Source organism: Plasmodium brasilianum, chromosome 13 (genome assembly GCF_023973825.1).
Source record: "Plasmodium brasilianum strain Bolivian I chromosome 13, whole genome shotgun sequence".
Lineage (NCBI taxonomy): Eukaryota > Apicomplexa > Aconoidasida > Haemosporida > Plasmodiidae > Plasmodium > Plasmodium brasilianum.
The window spans coordinates 243,520-267,463 of record NC_090126.1 but is presented as its reverse complement, the minus strand read 5'-3'; the positions used below and the strand labels follow the sequence as shown (position 1 = coordinate 267,463).

Genomic DNA, 23,944 nt, shown 5'->3' with positions numbered 1-23,944 from the left:
TTAAAAGGGTAAAAAGGGATTATAATATTTTATTATTTTTATTAAAATATAAAAATGTAATGACAAATTTATGGAGAAACTAAATTATGAACTCTAGATAACATTTATTAAATTTGGGCAAATGTTTAAATAATATTTTATTTTTCGTATATACGAAAAAAATTATAAAAAATAAGTTTTTTATCATATTACACAATTTATACATTTTAATTAATATTTCTGTTTTTTCTTTTGCACATAATGTAAAAATTAATGAATAATATATATTAATCATAATAAAAAAATGATAAAGGATAATTCTTTTAGTTTCATGCAGTTATAGCACAGATATAGAATATATTAAATAAAGCAAGTATATATATTTTTATAAATATAAAATTATACCCATTATTATTAAATAATAATACTATTATTTTAAAATCTGAATTTATTGTATATTTATACATTTTAGTGTATTATAATAAATTAATGTTTTATTATTATATGCATGTTAATTAGACCTTATTTTTCATTACGGGTTATACATAAAAGAAATTTTATAAATATTTTTTTTCATGTAGTCCTTAGATTGCTTATCATAAAATTAGAACAATTTCAATGATATGAATAGATTTATATAATTTAATTAATCAAGTTTTATTTGTTTAATGTTTTTGTAGTATTTTTTTTTTTTTATAATAACTAACTCTAAAATTTTTTGTTCATACAACCGTAATTATAACATAAATTTTGTTATATGTTAAAATATTATATCTTGTTTACGTTTTCATATTACATATTAATTCATTTATACCTTTTAATTGACATGACTATATGCTTTTTTTCTTTTTTTTATATTATATATCTGAAGTGTATTATTTTATCCTTTTTCATTATTATTATAATAGTTAATATGAGTTTTTAACTTTTATATGAATGTAATGTGCTCTAGAAAAAAATATAACCATAATTCAATTTATAATTTTTTTTTCTTTACTATATCTACAATTTTTTTTTTATCTGTATAAACAATGTATTTGTATCAGATTGAGTTCATTAACTATACAAATTCTCTATATATATTTCGCATCAGTTGTATTTCGTTATACTTTTTATTTTATTAATTTTGTACATGTATGTTTTTTTTATTCATTCAACTGAATTTATATTCTACTTCATCATATTATTGCGATTTTTTTTTATATTTCACATAACAATATAGCAAGGGAGCTTTTGTGCAATAATAATTTAAATTTAATCTGTTCTTTTGAGGATCTATATATACGTATTTTATAACATACACTGACCATTTCTACCTATCGTCTTTAATATTATACTTGATTTTTTAATTTTTCTTTGAATATTTTGTGAGTGTAATTTTATATTTTATTTTTTACAATTTTATATTAATTTACATAATACTATCATAATAGTATATTGTATGGAATTATATTTAATTATAGATACATACCCTCTATCCTCTTATTTATGAAATTTTAATTTAATAAAGGTAAAAGTACAAACTGGTTCATCATTGAGAAAGCATTAAATTTTTAAACAGCAATTTTTATGTATGATCCATTACAGAAAAGAAACAAAATTTAAAATATATGTCTATAACAATAATGCTTTACGTATTTATTAAAAATAATAACAATCATAAAATAAAATTTATAATGAAAATAATTGCATATATAAACATGAAGTATATATAGTACAACTGTATATTTTTTATGATTATTATTTTGAATTTCATTATTTCATTGCCTGTATTATTTAATTTTTGTATAAAAATAAGTTATTTTTGCGTATTATTAAATGCCCATTTAAAGGTAAATTGTATAGTACATATATATGTTTAATGCTTGTTCATTTTTATTTTCATATCATTTTAAAATACGACAAATAAGCAAAACATTAATAGTTTATGTAATAATTTAACTTTTATACTTATGATGCACAGGAAAAAATTAAGTTTATTCAAATAATTCTTATATATATATATTATATGTAAACTAATAAAATACCAAATAAAATGATAGAAGTACTTTCATATTTATTGAAATGTTTTTTATTTCCCCCATTAATTTTAGTGTTTTCAAATTTTATTATTGAATGATCTACATTCTAGAATATAATCACATAAACGTTGATTTCTTTTTTCTATTATTTTGATATATATAAATAATGCCGCACTATATACATAAGTTTTTTATTATAAATTAAAATATGTTCAAGATGAATCCAAATTTTCTAGACTAGTGCCTTATATTGATTTATAATAACTCGTTAATTCTAATGTGACTAGAAAAATTAGAGGGAAGCGCTTAACAAATATTTGTTTCATTAAATGAAAATATTGCAAGAATGTTGAAAATTTTGTACTTATTTGAATATCTGTTTCATGAAATAGAAACTTACAATAAAAAAACTAAAATTAAAAGCTTCAAACAGTACAAATATTTAATTGATATATCAATAAATCGTAATATACTGAATAAGTTTTCTGTATTAGAAATAGTATTGTAAATTATCCTTTATGATATTCTGCATAAAATTTCATGCCTTTTGTCTGATCAGGCATTTCTTTTAAAATATTATATTAAATAATTATAATGAAGGTCTAAATTATAATATTTAAATTAGGAGAAATGATACATATTTTAATGAAAAAAATTATGTGACAGAAATATTTGTTAGGTTTACGAAAAATGTTCATTGAAAACATAAATTTACGCTTTCGTTATATATAATGTTGGGAGGTAATTAAGCAAAAAGAATTAAAAAAAAAAAAAAATAAATAAATAGAGCATATAGCTACTTAAATTATGTTTTCATTTTGGAGATCTTTTTTTATTCTGTTGTTCTAATATGAAGAGAAAAAAACTTATTTATAAGTTATGTTATTCTTAGTATACTTTTGACAATTTGGATTAATCATGTTTGCACTATCACAAAGAATATGTTTTTCTTAATGTTTCCTTTTTTATATACTTCGTATTGTTCTTCTTTTTAATCTTTGTTTCTACCATAAAAAAATAAGATATAACAAGAAAATATGTGTAAACACAGAATTATATACAAATTACTTAAAATATACTTTGTACGAGATAGCCTTAACTTCAGTAAACACAAGATATTTTGTATAGAATACTTTTCATTATCTTTTCAAATTAATTGAATAAAAAAATATATCTATAACAATTATTATGAGAAATATAAAGTAAGCTATAAATTTTTAATTATATAAAAGTATATTACGAGAGAGAAAAACAAAAATTATAAATAATTTTTTTATATTCGTTTTTATATATGCTTGTCCAATGAAATAAATTAAGCAATAGTGAACATAATATATATGGTTCAACTTAATTACATTATTATTTTATTTTAACAAATTTAATAATATTGATTTTAAAAAATATATTTCACTAAAAATTATTTAATCAAAAAAAAAATATATGTTTTTATTAATACATGTGTGGTATTGATTTCCCTTTTCATTATGTATTAAGCAGATAAAGATAATTTTTTTTTCTCAATTTTACGTTTCGAATGAAATCCTTATGAAGACAACTATTAAATATATACAAATACTATAATATATATATATATTTATAAAAAAAAATAATTATAATTTATATATATATTTTTATTATTATTTTATTTTTCATATTTTAGTGTTATTTCTTTTAATATTTACGCTATTTTTTAAATATGTCTCCCTTTTATCTGTTTCCCTAATAATCTTATAATATTTAATATATTGAATAATAGAATATAATTAGCACTTTTTAATATATTCAAGATTTTACTCTAATACATACATAAATATAAATGAAAACATTATTAAATTATATTATGTAATATATGAAAATATGTTTTGCTTGATGTGGATGTTTTAAAGTTTATTAAAATGGCTAATCAATTTTTTGACTCTTTCAAATTTATAAAAAGTTACAGCTGTATTACTAAAAGGTAAATTTGCTAAAAGTATATATTATTAAAAATGTTATAATAAAATTAATAGAAATAAGTTGTTATGTTTTTTATTTAATTATGTTTATTTTTATTACTAATATTGTTTAAAAAGTTTGATGCATTAACTCATTCAGAATTAATTTTCAATCATTTAAACGTATATATTTTATTTATTTAATATGATTTAGATATATAATATATTTTAAATTGTATTAACATGGTTAGCTATAATTTCAAATTTTTTTCTCCAAATGCAAATTTTTAGTACTACATTAAATAAATTATAGTAATTATGTAAATTTATTGTGAAATTTAAGTACATTCGTTCCAAATTAAAAATATAGCTACTTCAATAACTTTTTAAAACATATTTTGAACAATGAACGTGGTTATTAAGGCAGAAATAAAGTAAAATAATAGATGGTATTAATTTACGCTATCAGCTATATACTTAAATATGATTTATCAAAATTAAGTTTAATTTGCACTTAAATTTTTTATAAATTTCATTTTATTTTTATGTCTGCAATCTGCTAGTTGCATTGTATTATTTAGTGCCCTCAGGCATTGTAGTTATATACATAAATTATGGTTACATATAAATAAATAGAAACTACGAGAATAATAAAAATTTTAATAAATGAAAGATGAAATAATTTAAAAATATAAATAAAATACATTGTATACAATACTATTACGTTATATAAAGCTTATTTTTTGGGAAATTTTATATTAACAGTAGTAGCATATAATTTATGAAAAATACTAAATCTTAAAAGACTAAAAGTTTATTATTTTTTTTTTTTTTTTGTCCATTTTACTTGTAGATAATATCAAGTTTAATTTTATTTAATATTATAATAGTTAACAAAAAAAATATCTTTTTTGTATTAGTATTATTTAATATATACTTATAATGTTCTATAAAATTGATTATTAGAAATAAAAATAGACTACATATAAAATTTTAACATTATTTTTATTTTATAATAATAATATAATGTAATAAAAATATTTATGTCATATCAAATTGGGATTTTATATATATTACTTGTAATGATATTTCTTAATTTTTTTTTTTAAAATAATAATATATATCAATTTTATATGAATAATATATTTATTACAAAAGATGCTAAATTATGGTTCCTTAAAAAATAAATTCGTTTACATATTTGTACTATTACCACCTAATTTTTAAAAAGCACAATAATATTCATCTCAAATTTTACGAAGAATATAATAAAAAAATATTTATTTAAATGATTTATATATATATTTTCCAATAAAAGGAATTTTTTTTTTTGTACAAAACTAATTTGGTAAATCAACCATTCATCTACAAAGCAAATACAATTACCACCATGTACTTAGTTCTTACTAAAGTTTAAGTTAAATATATTTTTATTCTATTTAAATTAATGATAATATGATATACATATATGTAATAATATGTAAATGGCAAAGAAAAAAAATATTCACATATTTTATTTTATTATTTTTTTTTTTTTCTAATATTTAATAATTTAATATATTTAAAACAAAATTTTTTATAAAAAATTATTATTATATTTTTTATATATACCTATAAATATTTTCTATTCATATCTAAATGTTACAAACTTTTACCTTTATAACTTACTCAATAAGAATGTCAAAATTTAAGATGAAGTATTAAAATATGATAATGGAGTTATAATGAATAGCATTGTATAAATTAAAAGAGTTTACATTTTATCTCAAACTTCTATCTTGTACTATTATTATAATTATTCTTTATTTTATTTTAATATAATTTATATATTTTTATTTATAATTACTAAGAAATAGAATTATATAAAACAAATATAAAAAGAGTATTTATATTTGTAACAATATATTATAAATGCCACATTCCACAGTTATTTTATTATCCTTTAAAAGAATAAATAAATATATTGCAATAAATATTTCATTTTATCGTAGGTTTATTTAAATATTATATGGAGTTATATTTCTATTATATTATAAATATAAAAGTATTCAATCGCTTTTTTTTTTTTTTTTACTAATACTTTAGAAAAAAGGTAATATATATATAATTTTTAGTGTTTAATATATGCGAAATAAATTTTTTATGAATAGATTTTTTCTCAAATACATTATATACAACGAATGCAAGTTCGACATTAGTTAAATGAAGTACACTTACTAATATTTTAATGTAACTTATAATGTTAAATGTTTATAATTTAACATTGTAAATGCTTGTTTTGAAGAAATTTCCATTATTTATATCCGAATATAAGATTTTAGAATTAAAGTGTGTGATAATTATTTGCAGAAACTTTAAAAATTACGAAAATACAATAAATTAGTACTATTTTATAACTACTGTACCCATATATTTGAAATTTTTTTAAGAATTTTGCGCTTTTATTATTAAATCTCCTTCTCTACGAAAAATATTTGTCACTTTTTATCTTATTAAATGTATAATTTATTATTATGTTATTGTTTATTTTAATAGGCAAATACTTTTTTTCTATAATAACTTTTTTATAATATTATTATAATGCATTATAGTAAAACATCTTAGTATTAAATAATTATTTATAATAATTATTATTACCTAGAATAATTTTAAAATAATATTTATTAAAAAAAGAAATTAATCCATTACATTACACGAAAACATAAATTGATATATTTGTAATATTTAAAGTAATTAATGTTTCTAGCCATAATGCATTAATATATAATTCAGCATTATTAAAAATTTTTACAATATGCATTATAACAATAAAAAAATAGATAATAGCTATTTATATAAAAAATTCATTTTTTCATATATAACGAATTATTAGATCAAACAAAAAAAAAACAATAAAATAAAAATAAAACTATGATTATAATATTTTAATAATATGTATGTATTTAATAGAATTATTATAAAAAAAAAATTAATATTTTCTTAAACTAAATTTAAGTTTTTCTCTATGTAAAAATATATATATATAACAATATATCAGTAGATATATATTAATTTTTCTTAAAACATTCGTTCGATTGAACATTCACTATTTAAATTATAAAATTACATACATAACAAATTTAATAGCTATGGTTATACATTCAGATTAGAAAGTGTACATTTTTACCTCCGGTTTATTTATAAAAAGTTTAAACATTTTAATTTAAATTATAAAATAAAATTATAAATATAAAAAATTTAATAACGATGGTTATACACTAATGTTAAAAAGCTTATATTCTTACCTTCACATTAATTAGTAGAAGTTTTAATTAACATTTTAAATTTGAATTATTATTCGAAAAAACCATTTTACAAATTTATTTTTAGAAAACTAACTAATTTTGAACAATTCAACCTTTTCGGATCCATACTCAAATATTTATGTTACACAATAATATTATTTAAAATAATGTTTCATTGCAAATATGAAGATCACTGTTCCAAATAGCTTAATTCAATATTAAAATAAGATTTCATGTATTAAAAATTTAGAGTGCGCCTATTCATTTTGGTTTGTTTATAAAAGGTAACTTATATATATAATTAATTTAATTAATATTGATCTGTTTTTAAAATTTTATATTTATTATAAGAAAAAATAGTTTTTTTTGCTTACAATATTATATATATACTTTATAATGCTTTTTAAATGTTTAAATGGGTATGTTAAAGAATATTTATATAAAAAATAAAATAGTGATTTTATTAAAATATGATCATTATAAATTTGTATTAATTTATGGAATTATAATTATAAATTTATTATAATATACTTATAATACTATTAAAGACACAATTATATTTGTATATAATTTTAAGGTTTGATATGTGGTTTGATATTTTCTCATAAAAATAATTTTTGCTTTACGTTTTTGGCATCATATATTTAAATTAATCTGTCCTTTTTATTGTAGAAGTTTGAAATTTTTTTAGTTTATTTTTAGACTATTTTTAAATTTCTTATTATTGCGTTTGATTAAATTATATATAAGTAAATATTATGTAAATAGGAATGTTATAATTTATTCATTTTTATTTAATAGTACAGTTTATTGAAACAAATAATTTTAGGAATAAATGCTAGATTAAACAATACCATACAAATAGGAGTACTTTTTATATATGGTTTATTATCTGATCATAATCATATTAATTTTTCTTTTGGTTGTAAACTTTTTTTGTAGCTACATACCACAAAAAATACTTGAAAAAAATGTTATTTTGTAAATTATCTTTTCTCAAATTGTATTTATTTTTACGTTAATACATAGATATAGAATAATAAGTAATATACATGAAAATTCCTTTTATTCTCTTATATTATTTTGCTATACCATAAATAACGTTTTACCAATTCTTCCTTATGACGAAATTCTTATGTTCTTGTTGCGCGATAATACATCATATTATTCACATTATTACATAAACTTTTATAATATAAGTATTTTATTTTATATGATATACTATTATTTTAGAAATAATCTTTGAATTTTAAGATGGTTTATTTTACAATTTTTCTTCTGTTTCCATGTACACAGTATTTATCAATTTTTTTATGATAGAAAAATTTTGAAACTTTTTTATAAAATTTAATTTTTTTTAAGATTCAACTGTTATATAATGCATATTATAGTTTTTCAAGTCAATGTAGTTGTCTATATATATATATCCATTTATTCATTTTTCTCTTTTATCATATTATTAAATATGCTTATAGCATTGATAGACTCATTATATGTATCTATACTATATTATGTATGTTCATCCTGGATCAGTGTATATACATATCTCTAATTTTCAATTAGCATATTATTATTTGTTATTTATTATCAATAACTTATATTATTATATAATTTATTTGACCTTTAACTTCGTATTTCCTTTTTATTCCTTTATTAATGAATTTCATCGTTGTATTAACTTAGTAAATGTATGTATCAGTTTTTTCGCTACATAAGATATTTATTTATACATATTATATTTATTAAAAATATTTTTTTTATAAATCTCATTTTGTAGATATCAGTGTTTTATGTTTTTCTTATTAATTGAATGATATTCCATATAATTTTGTCATCACCTCTAATAGTTGTACAAAAATTTATTTATGTTGTAATTATTTGTTATTGATTATTTTTTACGGAATTATGTAACATAAGAAATTGACTTTTATTTGAATTTATTTTTTATTTTTTTAGTTTTATTATATAATAGCGCTTTTTTGCTTCTTCTGGATTATTAGGTATTATTATATTTTATCATTTTCTGGAACGTTATCCCATGATTTAAAAAGATAAAAAAAAAGCATTTTAAATATAAATTACCTTTATACATATTACTAAAATAATTCATTTTAAATGAATATTACTTTTTTGTTTATATTACTTTATTCCCTCCTGTTCTCAACTTGTAATGGGATCTTAAAAGAATGAATGCGCTTTTGAGAACATTTTATAGATAGAAATATGTATATATATATATATATATATATATAATTATACATTTACACAATGTTCTAATTTCTCCTAAGCGTTAATGAAACAAATGTAAGTCTATTAGTAAAACTAAACTTCCTATTTTTGTATAATATATTAGATGATGATTTAAATGTTTAAAAATTAGGAAAAAAAAAGTAATTACATTTAAATTTTTTATTTCATTTTTTATTTTCATTCTTCACCATACTTGTTATAACGTTTAAGACATACTATTCATATTTTACTTATTTTAGCTCTTTTTAATTTTTATAGTAAAAATACAGGAAACGCACAAATCATTTTGATAATTCTTTTTAAGGGATTAATATCTTTATTACGGATAAAATGAAGACCTTATTTCTAATATTACTTTAAATATTTTATTTTTTAATTTTAAAAAAAAATTTATATTATCACATGAAAATCAGTGAAAAAAAATTATAATATTTTTGTTAGCGTTATTTATATTCTATTTTTTGTGACGTACATTTTAGGTATTTCTGGCTTTGTTATTGATAGCTCATTTTATAATTTACTTGAATCCCCAATTATTAGGAACATTGTTATATGTATAATATCATAGTTAAATTTATATCCCGTTTTTTAAATAAAGAAAAATGATTATTTTGTATTTATTACCATGATAATTATTAAGAATTTACCTATATATATATATAAATATATATACAAGCAAAAGCATCTTAAAAATTAACTACAAGGGATATATTTTTTCCATATTTATGTAACATGAAGTACGTTGTTAGGTTATACAACAAATACATTAAATGAAATTTTTTGCAAATAAATTCACTTTTTAACATAATACTTGTAAAAGATATATGCATATAAATTATTTCATATTTTAAAGGGATATGGAAAACGAATTTTTATGATTTATACTTGTTATTTTTTTTAATATGTGTTGAATATATTATTATTTTTATGTTTTAAATAGATCATTATTAGAAATATGGATTAAACCATTTACATTTTTTTTGCTTAATTTAAAATATGAATTAGTTTATATCCTTGATATTTATAAATAAAGGAATATTATTATGTCATATGAGATCCACATAATATTTTATAATGTAGAAGTCAGGAATGTGTTAAAATTTATAAATAATATTTATATGACTATATATAAATATTATTTATAAATTTTAACTGTTAATTTACAGTTTAAAACTTTTGTAAAAATATATCAAATGTATAAATCAAATTTATCTTAAATAGATAAAGTAGTTTTCTACACAGACATAAATTTTCTGGTTACATTTATATCTTATTTCCCGAATATTTACATATTTCTAAATAATAATATTATTAATATATATATATATTATAACCTTATATATTTGAATTATATTTCCATTATTATAAGAACTTGAATAAACTACATATATTTTGTTCTAAAATAGTTTTTTAAAACAAAAATATTAAAACAATATATTATAACATTTATAATGGTATTTAATAAAAATAAATAACAAACCTGTAAGAGAAAAATAATGAACGAAATATAAGGTTAAAGTTAATTGTTTAAGGTTTATAGAAACGGTAATATTAATAAATTAATATATAATAAGATATTTTAAGTTTGAAATATATACTATTGCTTCGAAGTACTGTAAATGCATTAGGAATAAATTTAAATTATTTTTCAGTGCTTCCTTTATAAATTAAATATAATTCATAAATCAGAATTAATCTTAATACATGTTTCGTAAAAATATAAAATCAATACTTTATAAGAAATAAGAATGAAAATAAAATTATCGTCCTTCAAATATTGTTTGCATCCTTAAACAGTATTTTTTTAGATTATAAAAGAAATGTTACTTTGTATATATTACATTGTCTATATGTATTTATAATATGTATATTTGTAACTCCTATCTATACATTTTTTATTTTTACACTTAATGACTAAAATGAATTTAAAAGAATCACATATATATACCAATAAGATCTATATGTTTTTTAAGAAGTTTGATTATTTTAGTTAATTTGATGGATTTAAAATGTGTTATAGTATAAATTAATATGTAATGAAATATAATATTATTTTATTCGTTTAATCCACCTAATTAATAGAAATTTATTCAGCGCTCTTGATATATATATATAAAAGAATATTCCTTTTTTTCATGCAAATTGATTCTCTTTATTCATTTTATATTAATTTAATAAAATTTTTTTACGTAAAATGTTTATTAAAAAATATTTTTATTTGTGGCATTTTTTTATCTACCTTAATTCAATATATATTTAAAAAAAGGTTAAATATTTTGAACTATGAAAAATTAGAAAAAGTGGTAAATGGTAAAAATCTGTCCAAAACAAATTATTCTATTGAATATTATACCAAATATTATAATATAGTTAAAAATTTCTACTATTACTTAAATAGTTTAGAAACTTTAAAGTATTATTTATTATGAAGAAAAAACCAAATACGTTGTATTTAGTCGTTAAAAGTGTTATAACCTTACTCTTTTAATATACAAGGGATAACATATTTAAGAAGTAGAAAAATAATCAATTTTAAGAATATTTTGTACTTTTTAGCTATTTTATATTTCTATTTTAAAACGAATATTTGATTAATTTTGGAAATGCATTTTTTTAAATATTGACTATTTATCTTAATTTTTATACCATTACCTTCGGTAAATAAAAGAATGTTAATTTAGACAGAAACAAATCAATAGATATAAGAGCTCCATGATTATCATTTGAAGAAAGGGAAATAATTGAAGAACAAAAAAATAAATCTTTTAACTAAAAAGTAATAGAAATACTAGAGGAAGTTAATAATTTATTTTTCTAAACAATTAAACACATTAATGAATTACGATAATTCTCGAAAACAAACAAATAAATTGGTTAATGGCTAGAAACTTCAAAAATCATTTAATATATTGATGCTTGATAATAATTTTGAAAAAATATGTATTGGACTAAATAATGATAACAGCTTATACAAAATATTTGATGCATTAATATATAATTTTAGACGTATAGATACAAATGATATGACAGAAAATATAATCATTTAGAAGAAGGATATAATATATAAAATAAAAATTCTAAAAACAGTTTGACAGATGATATTAAATTAAAGAATAACACGATATTAAGCATAATAAATTTAAAAAAAAAAAATTCCAAGTTTAATGTAGAATTGCTAAATTTTTTGAAATTTAAATATAACTGTAATCATATTTTCATAAAAAATCAACTTGCATGCATATATAGGACATTTTCTTATAATATAAAAAAATATAGAATATTTTTTTCCTTTTTTATATGAGCCGATTATGGTTATGCGTTTATTACCATGTCTTATTGTTGGAATAATCAATAGTTCCTGAACTTTGAGTTTGTTTTTATATTTTTTTATTTAATATAATTCTGTTCTTAACTTTTTTATGGGAATAAATTATCGGAGTTAACATAAGAAATACAATAAAATTATGAAAATTTGTAAAAATTTTAATGAGAAATAGTAAATTCACAAAAATCTAGAATCCTAAGAAAATATTTTTTATATATCTTCATATTCGGCAAAATAATATGATTGTACATAAATAATAATATATTGTTTAAGAACATAAATATATACAAAAAATTTATTTATTCTGATTATTTTTTTTATTGTCAAAAAAAAGTTTTTTCTAAGAGTATATATATAATTCTATATTCCCCTAACATATATAAGTCATTCGTACTTCAGTTTTTATTTAAATTAAATAATTACACTTTTGATAGCCATGAAAAATGTTTTTTAAAAAAATATTCTTTTCTTGATTTTTTACATATATTTTTATGAAAAGTAATAGTTTTTTTCTTTTAATCAATAAATGATAGGAAAAATTTTATATTTGCGTTAATATAGTTTTTGTGTCTTTTTAAAAAAAATGTATTGTTATTTTCCATTTTAAGAATATATTTTAGCTATTAATTAATTAATAATATATGTTAATATTTCCTTAAATTATTATATAATTATTTATTACAAAATTTTATCGACATAAATTTTTTCCACCTTTTTATGCATTTCAATGAAGCAATAAATAATTTATGATCCATGTCATATTTGTCATTTACTGTTGTTTATTATTAAAAGTATGTAAAATAAAGTTTTAATTCGCTTTTATTCAGTTATTCTTTCTTTATATAATGTTTCTTTTAATTCTGACATATAAGAATATTTTTATCAAAACTACAATACTTTTTCCCCTTTCTTTATAAGAGTTGCATAACATTAATATATACATAGAGTTTTTATTAGTATTTCAGTATAATCTTCATTTTCTATAGTTTTAAGTCTATATTTCTGCTCATTTAACATTTTGTATTTATAACATTCATTCTATTTCAAGAGGTGTTTAACTCATCAAATTATGAATTTATCAGATGTTAATACACCAATTCCTTTTATATATTTTTCAAATTTATCTCCGTAACTACTTATAAAAATGTAGTCTTAAATATTCCTTCCTTTTTTTATTTATTAGCAATTTTTTTCAATTTCTTTTTTATTTTTAGGTCTATGCAATTAGAAACAAGGGACAAGTAATATGTTCATAAAAAAAAAGGAAAAAAAAATTAATATATTTTCTCAATTATTAAAAATATAAATTATATTTATAGCTTATAATCAATTAATTACAATATTTTGTGGGCTTTAGAAAAATTTAGAGCTTATAAGAAATAAACTCTCACTATATTATTTAAATTTAATTCTAATATATAAACCTTCTGAATGGAAAGGGAGAGTATTTTGAAAAAAAAGTAAAAGTATTAATTTTTATATTATTTACCTATGTTACTTTTTTGGTACATGCATTTACATATCCACAAAAAAAAAAATTATATGGTAAAAATGGACATATTTTTGAGAATATTAAGTTCTATATAATATTTACTGAGTAAAGAAACTTCATTGAGAACATGTATATATATAGTAAAACAATGTGTTAGTTTTCTTGCCATACATATCTATATCAATATCTTCGAAAATTTTCTAATGTTCTTTAGAAAAAAAAAAACAATGAAATATAAAGTTAATGTTATTCGAATATTATATTTCATATAAAGGGTAATTTTTAAAATGTAATGAGTCATTTCGAAAAAATGTAAAATAGGTATAATTAATTATTCAACAAAACATTATTTGTTAATAAATTAGAATAAAAACTAATTTAAATTTAAAAAAACAGCTAATTGTTAGTTATTCTTTATATGAAAGACCGTTCTTGCACGTGTGAAATGTTATCTTAACAATTCTTTGGATATTACTTTGATTATTTCGTTATTCTCCATGATACAGATGCAATATTACGAAATTATAATATCATATATAAATTACTATGAAAAACATTACTTAATATATTTGAAAAAATTTTCATTTGACCCATTTACATTAAGGCGAAACAACTGAAAAATTACAAAATACAAGGCAATTATATGCAATTTTCATTTTTGCTTTATAATAAAAGAGGTATTTTATTTTATCTACTTTTATCATTCAAAATACGAACAAATGTGTAGTATCTTATAGATTTTATACATTAAAATTTATTATTAGTAGGACTTTAATTTTTAATATGATCAGTGTATCATATAACTCATTGTGTCTTTCTTGTTTTATTGGGAACTCTCATGATATAGAACTTATCAATTATTGTTATTGAACTTTTGTAATAACAATCTTTTTGATAAAAATGCATTTATAATGAACATTTTTGAAGAAGTACCTCTTGAAACAAAAATATATTAACAAATGTTTTTTTTTAATAAATAATAATTTGAATTATTCTAAAATATACTACAATACAAGTTCTACAATTTTTATTAAAATATTTTAATACGTTTTATTTTTTTTTTTAGAAATTTTTTCTTAATTACTTTTTTATGCAATATTTCACTTAAATTAATTTGTTCTGTATCTTTTCGCTATAATGTTTTTCATTCATTTATAGCTAAGGTATTATTAATATCATTTTTTCTAATTATAATTACATCTTAAATATTGTTGACCATTCTACTGTTATTAAAATTGGTGTATTATTATTATTATTATTTTAACTTCTTTATATATTAGCAACAAATAATATGTGCAACTTCTTAAATTATTGGTTCCAGTACACATTTTTTCTTTTAGCTATTACCTATTTGTTCTTTTAAATTTATGATGAATGTATATACTTTAACATTTTTACAATATATACTTATTAAAAAAAATTCATAATATTATAGTTTCTTATTATTATATGGATATTTAATGAATAATAAAAATTTTCAATTTTTTTTCGCACGCATAATATGCATCTTGAAGAAATATTCTAATTATAAGAGGTATATATATAAGGCTTATATGGAAAATAGCAACTGGTGATTTTATATCAAATATAAATATATGCTGCCATACTTGGATTATAAAAATGAATCCCAAAGGAAAACTTTGTTATAGTTCTTTAGATTGTAATAATATAAAGATGGTTCAACTATTTAAAGGAAGATGCTCGACAAATTTGGGTGTGTGAAAAAATAAGGAATCTGTATTTATGATGTACAATAAATATAAAAAATTTGAAAAAAATAAAAATTTTATTAATATACTTTAGGCAATTATATAATATGAGAATGTTTATATTAATATATTTTACATCTACCATATTTGTCGAATGCTGTCAAATATTTTACAATTATATTCATTCACTTTTGTAAGATAAAATCTGTTTTCACATTTTTTTTTAATTGTATTACCTATTGAATAGGAATTTATTTATCCTAAAATGTTAATTAAACCTTTATTCTTTATGATATTTTTTACCTTGTATTACTACTTTACCTGAATTGATATTTATTTGTATTATTTTGTTATTATCATAACAAAATTAAAACTTTTTCTTAACATTTAAATATCGTAAGATTTATATCGTTTAATCTCTAATTTTTTTTTTTTTTTTTTTCTCTTAAAGCTTAATATTTAAATAAAATATATAATTTATCCCTTTCATATGTATTTAACTATGTAAAAATTAGATTAATAGGCTGTCGTGAATAATATATGTGAAAGTATCATATATGTGTAATATATTGTAAGTTATTTAATTCTCTTTTTAAATAACTTCTATACCATACAAATTCTATTTATACTTTATCAAGTTTCTATTTAACACATTAACTAATGATTCACTATTTATTTAATATTCTTTTAATTATTAAATAAGATTACACATACTATAATATTAAGTAATAATAATAAAGTTAAATTCACAATTTGATATCATACAATAAATTAAATTAAATAAATTATATTGTACTTTCAAAGTTTATTCTACCTTGATTGTAACATTTTATCAAGGAAAAAAAGTATTTCACGTAAAACTATATATAATATTTTGACATACATAGTCGTACCATTTTTATTTTATTTGTATATAACTTTTTAACAAAAGCATAAATAAATTTTATGCATAGAAAAATACACCTTAAAACTGTAAAAAATTATATTTTAATATAAAATTGTATATTTGTGAAAGAAAATAAACCAATAAATTTTTTTTGTTTTTCTTTTTTCCTAAAAGGTTTTTAACATAAGGGGAAATTACGAGTACATATGTTTTTTTTATCATTTTCTTTGTGCTGATATTCTTTTTCAATAATATTTATCTTTATTATATGTAAAAAAGCACACCATAAAGCAAAATAATAAGATATTTTGCTGCTCTTATTTCTACTAATCATATATTAAAAAGTTCCACGTAATAACCCCTTTTTTATTTTAAAATTAATCCTATACACTATTTCAATTTTCCTTAAAAGTACATTTTATAATATCTAAAGTTTAACATACATATTATCATTAAATTATAAAATGGTAATCAAAAATAAACAGCCATAAATTTTGCTGAGCACAATGATTTAATGCTTAATATTTATATTAGAACAAAAAGTATATAATCAGTATAATATATATGTTTATCATTAACATGTCGTAATTTAACTTTTCATGTGTATTTTTAAAAATTATATTTCCTGCAACATTTTGTGTTCATTTTTTCCCACTTTTATAATTTTTTATAAAAATCCTTCTGCCTTATTTTTTCCAGTTCGTCTTGTACACCCAATTATATTATAAAACATTATAGAAAATTATTATATATAATCAATTTATCTCCCCAAAAAAAAAAAAAATGCTCTTACGATTATTTTTAAACAAATAAAATTGAATAATTTTTAATTATGTTTTCTAATAAAATTTAAGTAAACATGAAAATTTCTTCTTTGAAGAGAACTTTATACAGTCATATAGTACGTTGTAATAAGAACAGTAAAATAAAAATTATTCTGATGTGTTCGTACTAAATTTATGTTCATTCAGGTTAAATAAAAATTTTTTACATTATTTTTATATGAAAAATTTATACTTTTATTTTTATTTTTAAAAAAAATATAATTTGTACGAAAAAAATTTAATAAATATATAATTAAAAATAAAAAAGAAAGTACTATATAATCAAATAAAACAATAATTATGTTAAATTTAAAAATATTTTAAGAAAAATGCTTAGAATTAATCCCTATAAGGATTTAATTTTTCACACATTATTAATATTTGAAAAAAAAAAAAAAAAAGGTAGTAAAATTAGAAAAAATTGTATTTTGAATATAATAATTATTTTGTTTTATTTTTTTTAATATTATTAGTTTTTATATATAAATTTTTGTTTTACTTTTTTTTTTTTCCTGGTTTATTTTCAGGATATATATTTAAATCTTCAGCTTTCATATTTAATTCTTATTTTAACTTTTAATATTTCAACAACAATTTTAAGTATAAATTTTGTATTCATAAATAAACTATTATTACAAAAATCCATTTTTCTTCATAACTGTAAATATTCCCTTATCGGTGTATATGTATATATATATATATATTTATTTATTTATATTTGTATTTATAAAAATTAATACTGAATCTTAAAAAAGGAACAAATGTTAAGTCGTACAACTGTTAAGCATTACATTTACAAACATAAATATATATATTTTGAAAATGCCCATCCGTACATCTAATATATTTTATATTTATTACATTATCTTAAAATAAAAGAAAAAAAAAAATCTATGAATTATATATGGTTGAAATTTTTTTTATATTTATTTGAAATAATGCATATAAGTATAATTTATGTTTAAGTTTTTAGATTAAATCGCACAAAATAAATTCTTTGTAGAAAAAAATCACAATCACTTTTAAATTTAGAAATTGTTATTTAATTATTAGTTAAATTTTTTGTAATATTTTTTTGTGTGTAATAAGTTAAACATTATTGTAGTTCATTTCTTACACTTTTATGTTTTAATTTATTATTTTATACCTTTTATTATTAATAATTAATTTTTCCTATTTCACAAAGTTGGCATGTGCAGTGTTCTTAAGACGTACGTATATACATTATTAGATATACTAACATTTGAAGAAAGTCCTTTTTAATGAAAAAGGAATCTTTATTTTTAGTGGAATAAACAATACAGAAAAAAAAAAAAATATAATAATAATAATAAGCAAATAAATAAATAAATAAAAATATGTATTTTTATACATCTCAAAATTTCAACAAATAGAACATTGAATACTAAGAATCAGATGTAACGAACAATGAAAATAATATTCATTCTTTCATATATAGCTGGGGTTTCATTTATTTTGTCGTCTGCTTGTGAATTTATATGTGGTTTTTGTAAGGTAAAAATAACATGTAAAAATATTAAAAATATTTATGATTCTTTTTAGCGTCTTATATTAACACATTGTATATAAATTTAAATATTTTTTTTTTAATTCAAATTTTTTAGCTTTTTCAGAAACGTACTAAGAATGAAGAAGAATATCCAAGTGAATCTTGTAATTTGAAGACAAAAGACACTGAAAAATCAGAAAAATGGAAAGAACGAGAATGGGATATTTGGATAAAGCAGATAGAGAAAAGTTGGATAATTCAGAATTCGTACCTCGAGAAATTGACGGGTAAATGGTTTAAAAACAAGAAAGATGAATGGGAAGCATGGCTAAGAGCCATGGAAGATAAATGGACGTATTATAACGAAAATATGGATGACGCAAGCACACTTTATTATTTTAAAAAATCTTTAAATTGGACAGATGATAAGTGGGAAAAATGGATAACAAACATGAAAACAAAATCCACGTTTCCTATTGAAAATATTGATGGAGATTATGTACTTAATGTTTTCCGAAATAATATAACATGGACAACGGAACAATGGATAGAATGGATTAATACACCAGTAAGACAAGCTATGGAAAAAGATTGGGAAAGATGGCTTAACGAAGAAAAATATATAATAAATAATTGGATCCATGAAAATTTTATTAATTGGAAAAATAAAAAATTTGAGGAATGGAAAATGAAAAAATGGAAAGTTGAAGAAGATGAGTTTTGGGACACATGGATACCTAATAAAATCATCCAGTTTTCTAAACGTTTGATATATAATGTAAAGTGGAAAAATTGGAAAGAAAGAAATGAGAGAGAAACGGAACAGTGGAATCAATTGATAGAAAAGATAGAATATGATATATATAATAGGGAGACAAGTCAATGGACAAAATGGAAAAATGAAAAAACTAAATTATTTAATACATGGATAGAATCCTTGACGAACACTTGGATACAAGAGGAACATTGGAATATGTGGACTAACAAATAACTAGGTTTATATTATAAAAAATTATAATAAACTTATAAAATAATTAAATCATGAAGTAAATATAAGAAGAAAATACTATTGTTTCTTACTCTATTTCGTTACAGTTGTATTCTTTAAAGAAAAACTGAAGAAAAGGAATGAATAAATACAGTAAAGAAGGATTATAAAACGTAAAACGTCTATTTTTATATGTAGATATATTTTAATGCACTATATCCATTATGGATAGAATGTGTTAAAATATAATAATAATAAAACAAAATAAATGGAAAAGAGGAACACCGAAAATTTATAAATACAAGTAAAAATATTTTGAAAAAATAATTTTTAAAATGATAACCCGTATTACTAAATAAAACTCAGTTAAGTTTATTTAGGATTACACGTAAATAAATATTATATATATTTAAAAAAGTTTTTTTTTAGTTTTTTTTCTTTTACTTATTAGAAATTTATATCATATAATTTACATAATTTGTTACGTATATCTTTATAATTGTTTCACTATTAGTTCTATAAATATTTATTTTTTTTTTGTAATATTTATTCGCTTATTTAAAACTTCGTAAATATATTATGTTAATTAATATGCTCTAATAGATATATGCTTTATTATAGTTCTTTTACTTATTTGAATATATTAAAATTTAAGCATAAAAGGCACAAATTTTCCATTTAGTTGTATTCCTTTAACTTTCATGATTAATCCTAAAATTTTCATTAAATTGTGTATTTTTAAAAACCATTTATTGCCATTTATGGAATATATATTAATATCTCTTTATGAATATAATAAGTGTTTGAAATCAGCTATTTACTATGCTGAATAATATTAATATAACTATTGTTTTGCATAACATTAAACCATCTTGCCATAATGCCTGCATTTTCCTTTATTAATAGTACAAATTTTTTTTTTTTATCAAGACTTTTTTATACACATTGCATTGCCAATTTTAAGCAAAATGTTCATTGAGAATTCTTTTGTTTTTCTTCAATAAGGTTTTTTTTCATACAAATATTTGCCATTTTATACTGTTGTAAAGATTTTATGAAAAAAGACTATATCATATTTTTACTTTATATTATTTTTTTCCTAAGATATATTATTTTATTTCCATTAATCCATTTTTAAAAATCTGTCCTAACTTCAATTTTTTTTTCTAGCTTACAGTATAAGAAATATTATATAATAATAATTCATAAAGGCCTCCTTTTTGATTTTCATATGAAAATGTTTTTATAGTTATAGATATTTCTTTTTTATATAAATTACATTTCCCGCATTTTCATGAACTTTTTTTTGCCTGCAACTGTACTTTATATTTTAATTTGTATTGTACAGTTTACAATTCGTGTGTTATTTAAATTTAACCTTTTTAATATATATATATATATATATATATATATATATATATATATATATATATATATATATATATATATATATTTATATATAAACATAAATAAAGTAAGGGTACTTATTAAAATATGATTAAAAGAACTTGCAATCAATTTATAAAGAGTTTTAATTATTCATTAATGTTTCTTTATTTACCAAAAATATTGTGTAAGTTAGAACTGCACTAATATTTATTTCAAGAAATATTGGAAAATGTCACATTAACGAATAGTTAAAAAAAAATATTTACAAATTTTATTAATATTGAGTTACTATATGCTTACATATAATATTAAACTGTAGTTATTCAATAAATTACATGTCATTAATTTTTATGTGTTAAACTAAAATTTATGTTTTTTTTTGCCCCTAACATATTCGTTAGTAAATTAAATTTTGGTTTTATTTATATATTTATTATATAATGTAAAATGGTAGTTTTATACTTAATAACCTAATTATAAGGAAAAAATGCATATCTTAATATAATTTTACAGTTTTATACATTTGTATATATATATATATATATGTACATTTCTTAATATTCTTTTGTATGCATATTTAGTGAGTAAAAGGAGTAAGAACATTTACAAAAGAAAATTTGAAGCTGTTCAAATTTTTATTTTGTGAATTTTTTTAGCATCGTATTATTGTAATTCTTCTGCTTAAATTATAAATGCAGACGACAGAAGGCTTTCAGTTTAAGTTTCTAGACTTTTAAAGAAAAGAAAAAAAAAAATCTTTTTTTTATGTCTGCAAAATATAACCACAAAAGTAACGTCATTTAAGCATTTTATATTTTATAATTAACAGTTTTTTAATTATTTTAGCTTAAAATTTACAATATGTTAATCTAACATTATATATATAAGTATGTGAGCATATTAATAATCTATAATAGTTTCCAAAAATATAATGCACACACATATTTTTTTTTGCTTCTTATATTACTATGCTGATACAATTAATTTTAAGAACCATTAAGATTTCTATAACAACCAACAAATTTTAAAAAGCTTGTATTATTTTACTGCAGATAATGAATATTTTCATTATGAATTTCCATGATGCAATATATTTGTAAAAAAATTTACGCAGTTATGTATGTTTAATTTGTTCAATGTGATACGAAAATTAATAAAGCAATTTTAATAAAATTTCATATATATTTTTTTTTTTTATTTTGATAAAAATTTTTTATAACATGTTTATAGTGATAGTTGTTCTATATTATAATAAATATTAAGCCTTTATAAATTTATTTAATTAAAATTAACAGTATTTTTTAAAACAGTATAGTGTAAAAAATTCACAATAATATTTTTATTTAATTGATTTTTTTTATCCTTATTGATTCCCTATATTATATAATTACATATAATTAAAGGAAGTACACATATTTTTTTTTAAATAAAAAGTAATAAAAAATAACACTTCGATTTAATCATTATTGAATATTATAAAAAAACAAAATAAAAAATCTTATGGTTAATATGTTTTTTAATGCAAATAATATAAAAACTTAAAAAAATTGCAGGATAAGAGAAAAAATAATCAAGTTATCGTTTCTTAAAAGTCTACAACCATTAACCTTTATAATATTCAAGTGTGAATGATCTTATGAAGTAGAATAATAATTGTACTTGATAATTAATCTATTTTTTTATAACTCTTTCTTAAAATAAAAATTTAATTAATATATAAGTAAGTATTTTTCTTTTTTTTAATATCGTGATTTGTATTAACTTTTAGTAAATCTTCCTTGGAAAATGATGGAACAAGTATATTGGCACAATATGATACATAATATATAAAATATAGCAGTTTATTAAAGAAAATAGATACTCATCAGTAACAAAAGTATGTGTATGTGAATCAAAAGTTATTAGAATTATTAGATCAAATGAATAATAAATTAGCAAAATGATTTGATATACTAAAAGATTATATTGATAATTTTGGATAACTACTCGATATATTATTAAAATATAATGATAATTATATATGCAAAATAAGGTATTAATACGAAAACTGCTTAAAAAGTAAAAATCTAATAACAAAGACAATACCAAATATGTAATTATTATCACTATGTAAATTTAAAAAAAAAAAAAAATTGATGTAATATATGCATCAGTTATGTTAATTTTTTTTCATTTGACAATGATATTATGTAATGTAACATAGATAATAGACGTAAATATAGAAAAACAAACTTTTGGGAAAATTATAAACTTTTTGGTTTAGCGGTGGTATTCAATGTTTTGACAGTTGTTTTTACTATATTTAATATAATTCAACAATTATTTTATATAATATACGACATATTATTCATTA

General features: G+C 18.5%; 2 protein-coding genes across 2 annotated transcripts; both read left to right on the top strand.

The window, feature by feature from the left end:
- Positions 1-2,346: 2,346 nt before the first annotated feature.
- MKS88_004753 (uncharacterized protein) lies at positions 2,347-12,515 on the top strand (the record flags this gene model as incomplete). The annotated part of the gene is made up of 2 exons (XM_067217956.1): positions 2,347-2,499; positions 12,354-12,515. 2 exons carry the CDS (start codon positions 2,347-2,349, stop codon positions 12,513-12,515), a joined length of 315 nt encoding a protein of 104 aa, XP_067071136.1.
- Positions 12,516-19,132: 6,617 nt separating this feature from the next.
- On the top strand, positions 19,133-20,205 carry MKS88_004752 (tryptophan-rich protein; the record flags this gene model as incomplete). The annotated part of the gene is made up of 2 exons (XM_067217954.1): positions 19,133-19,219; positions 19,330-20,205. The coding sequence occupies 2 exons, from the start codon at positions 19,133-19,135 to the stop codon at positions 20,203-20,205; spliced, it is 963 nt and encodes a 320-aa protein (XP_067071135.1).
- Positions 20,206-23,944: the final 3,739 nt, after the last annotated feature.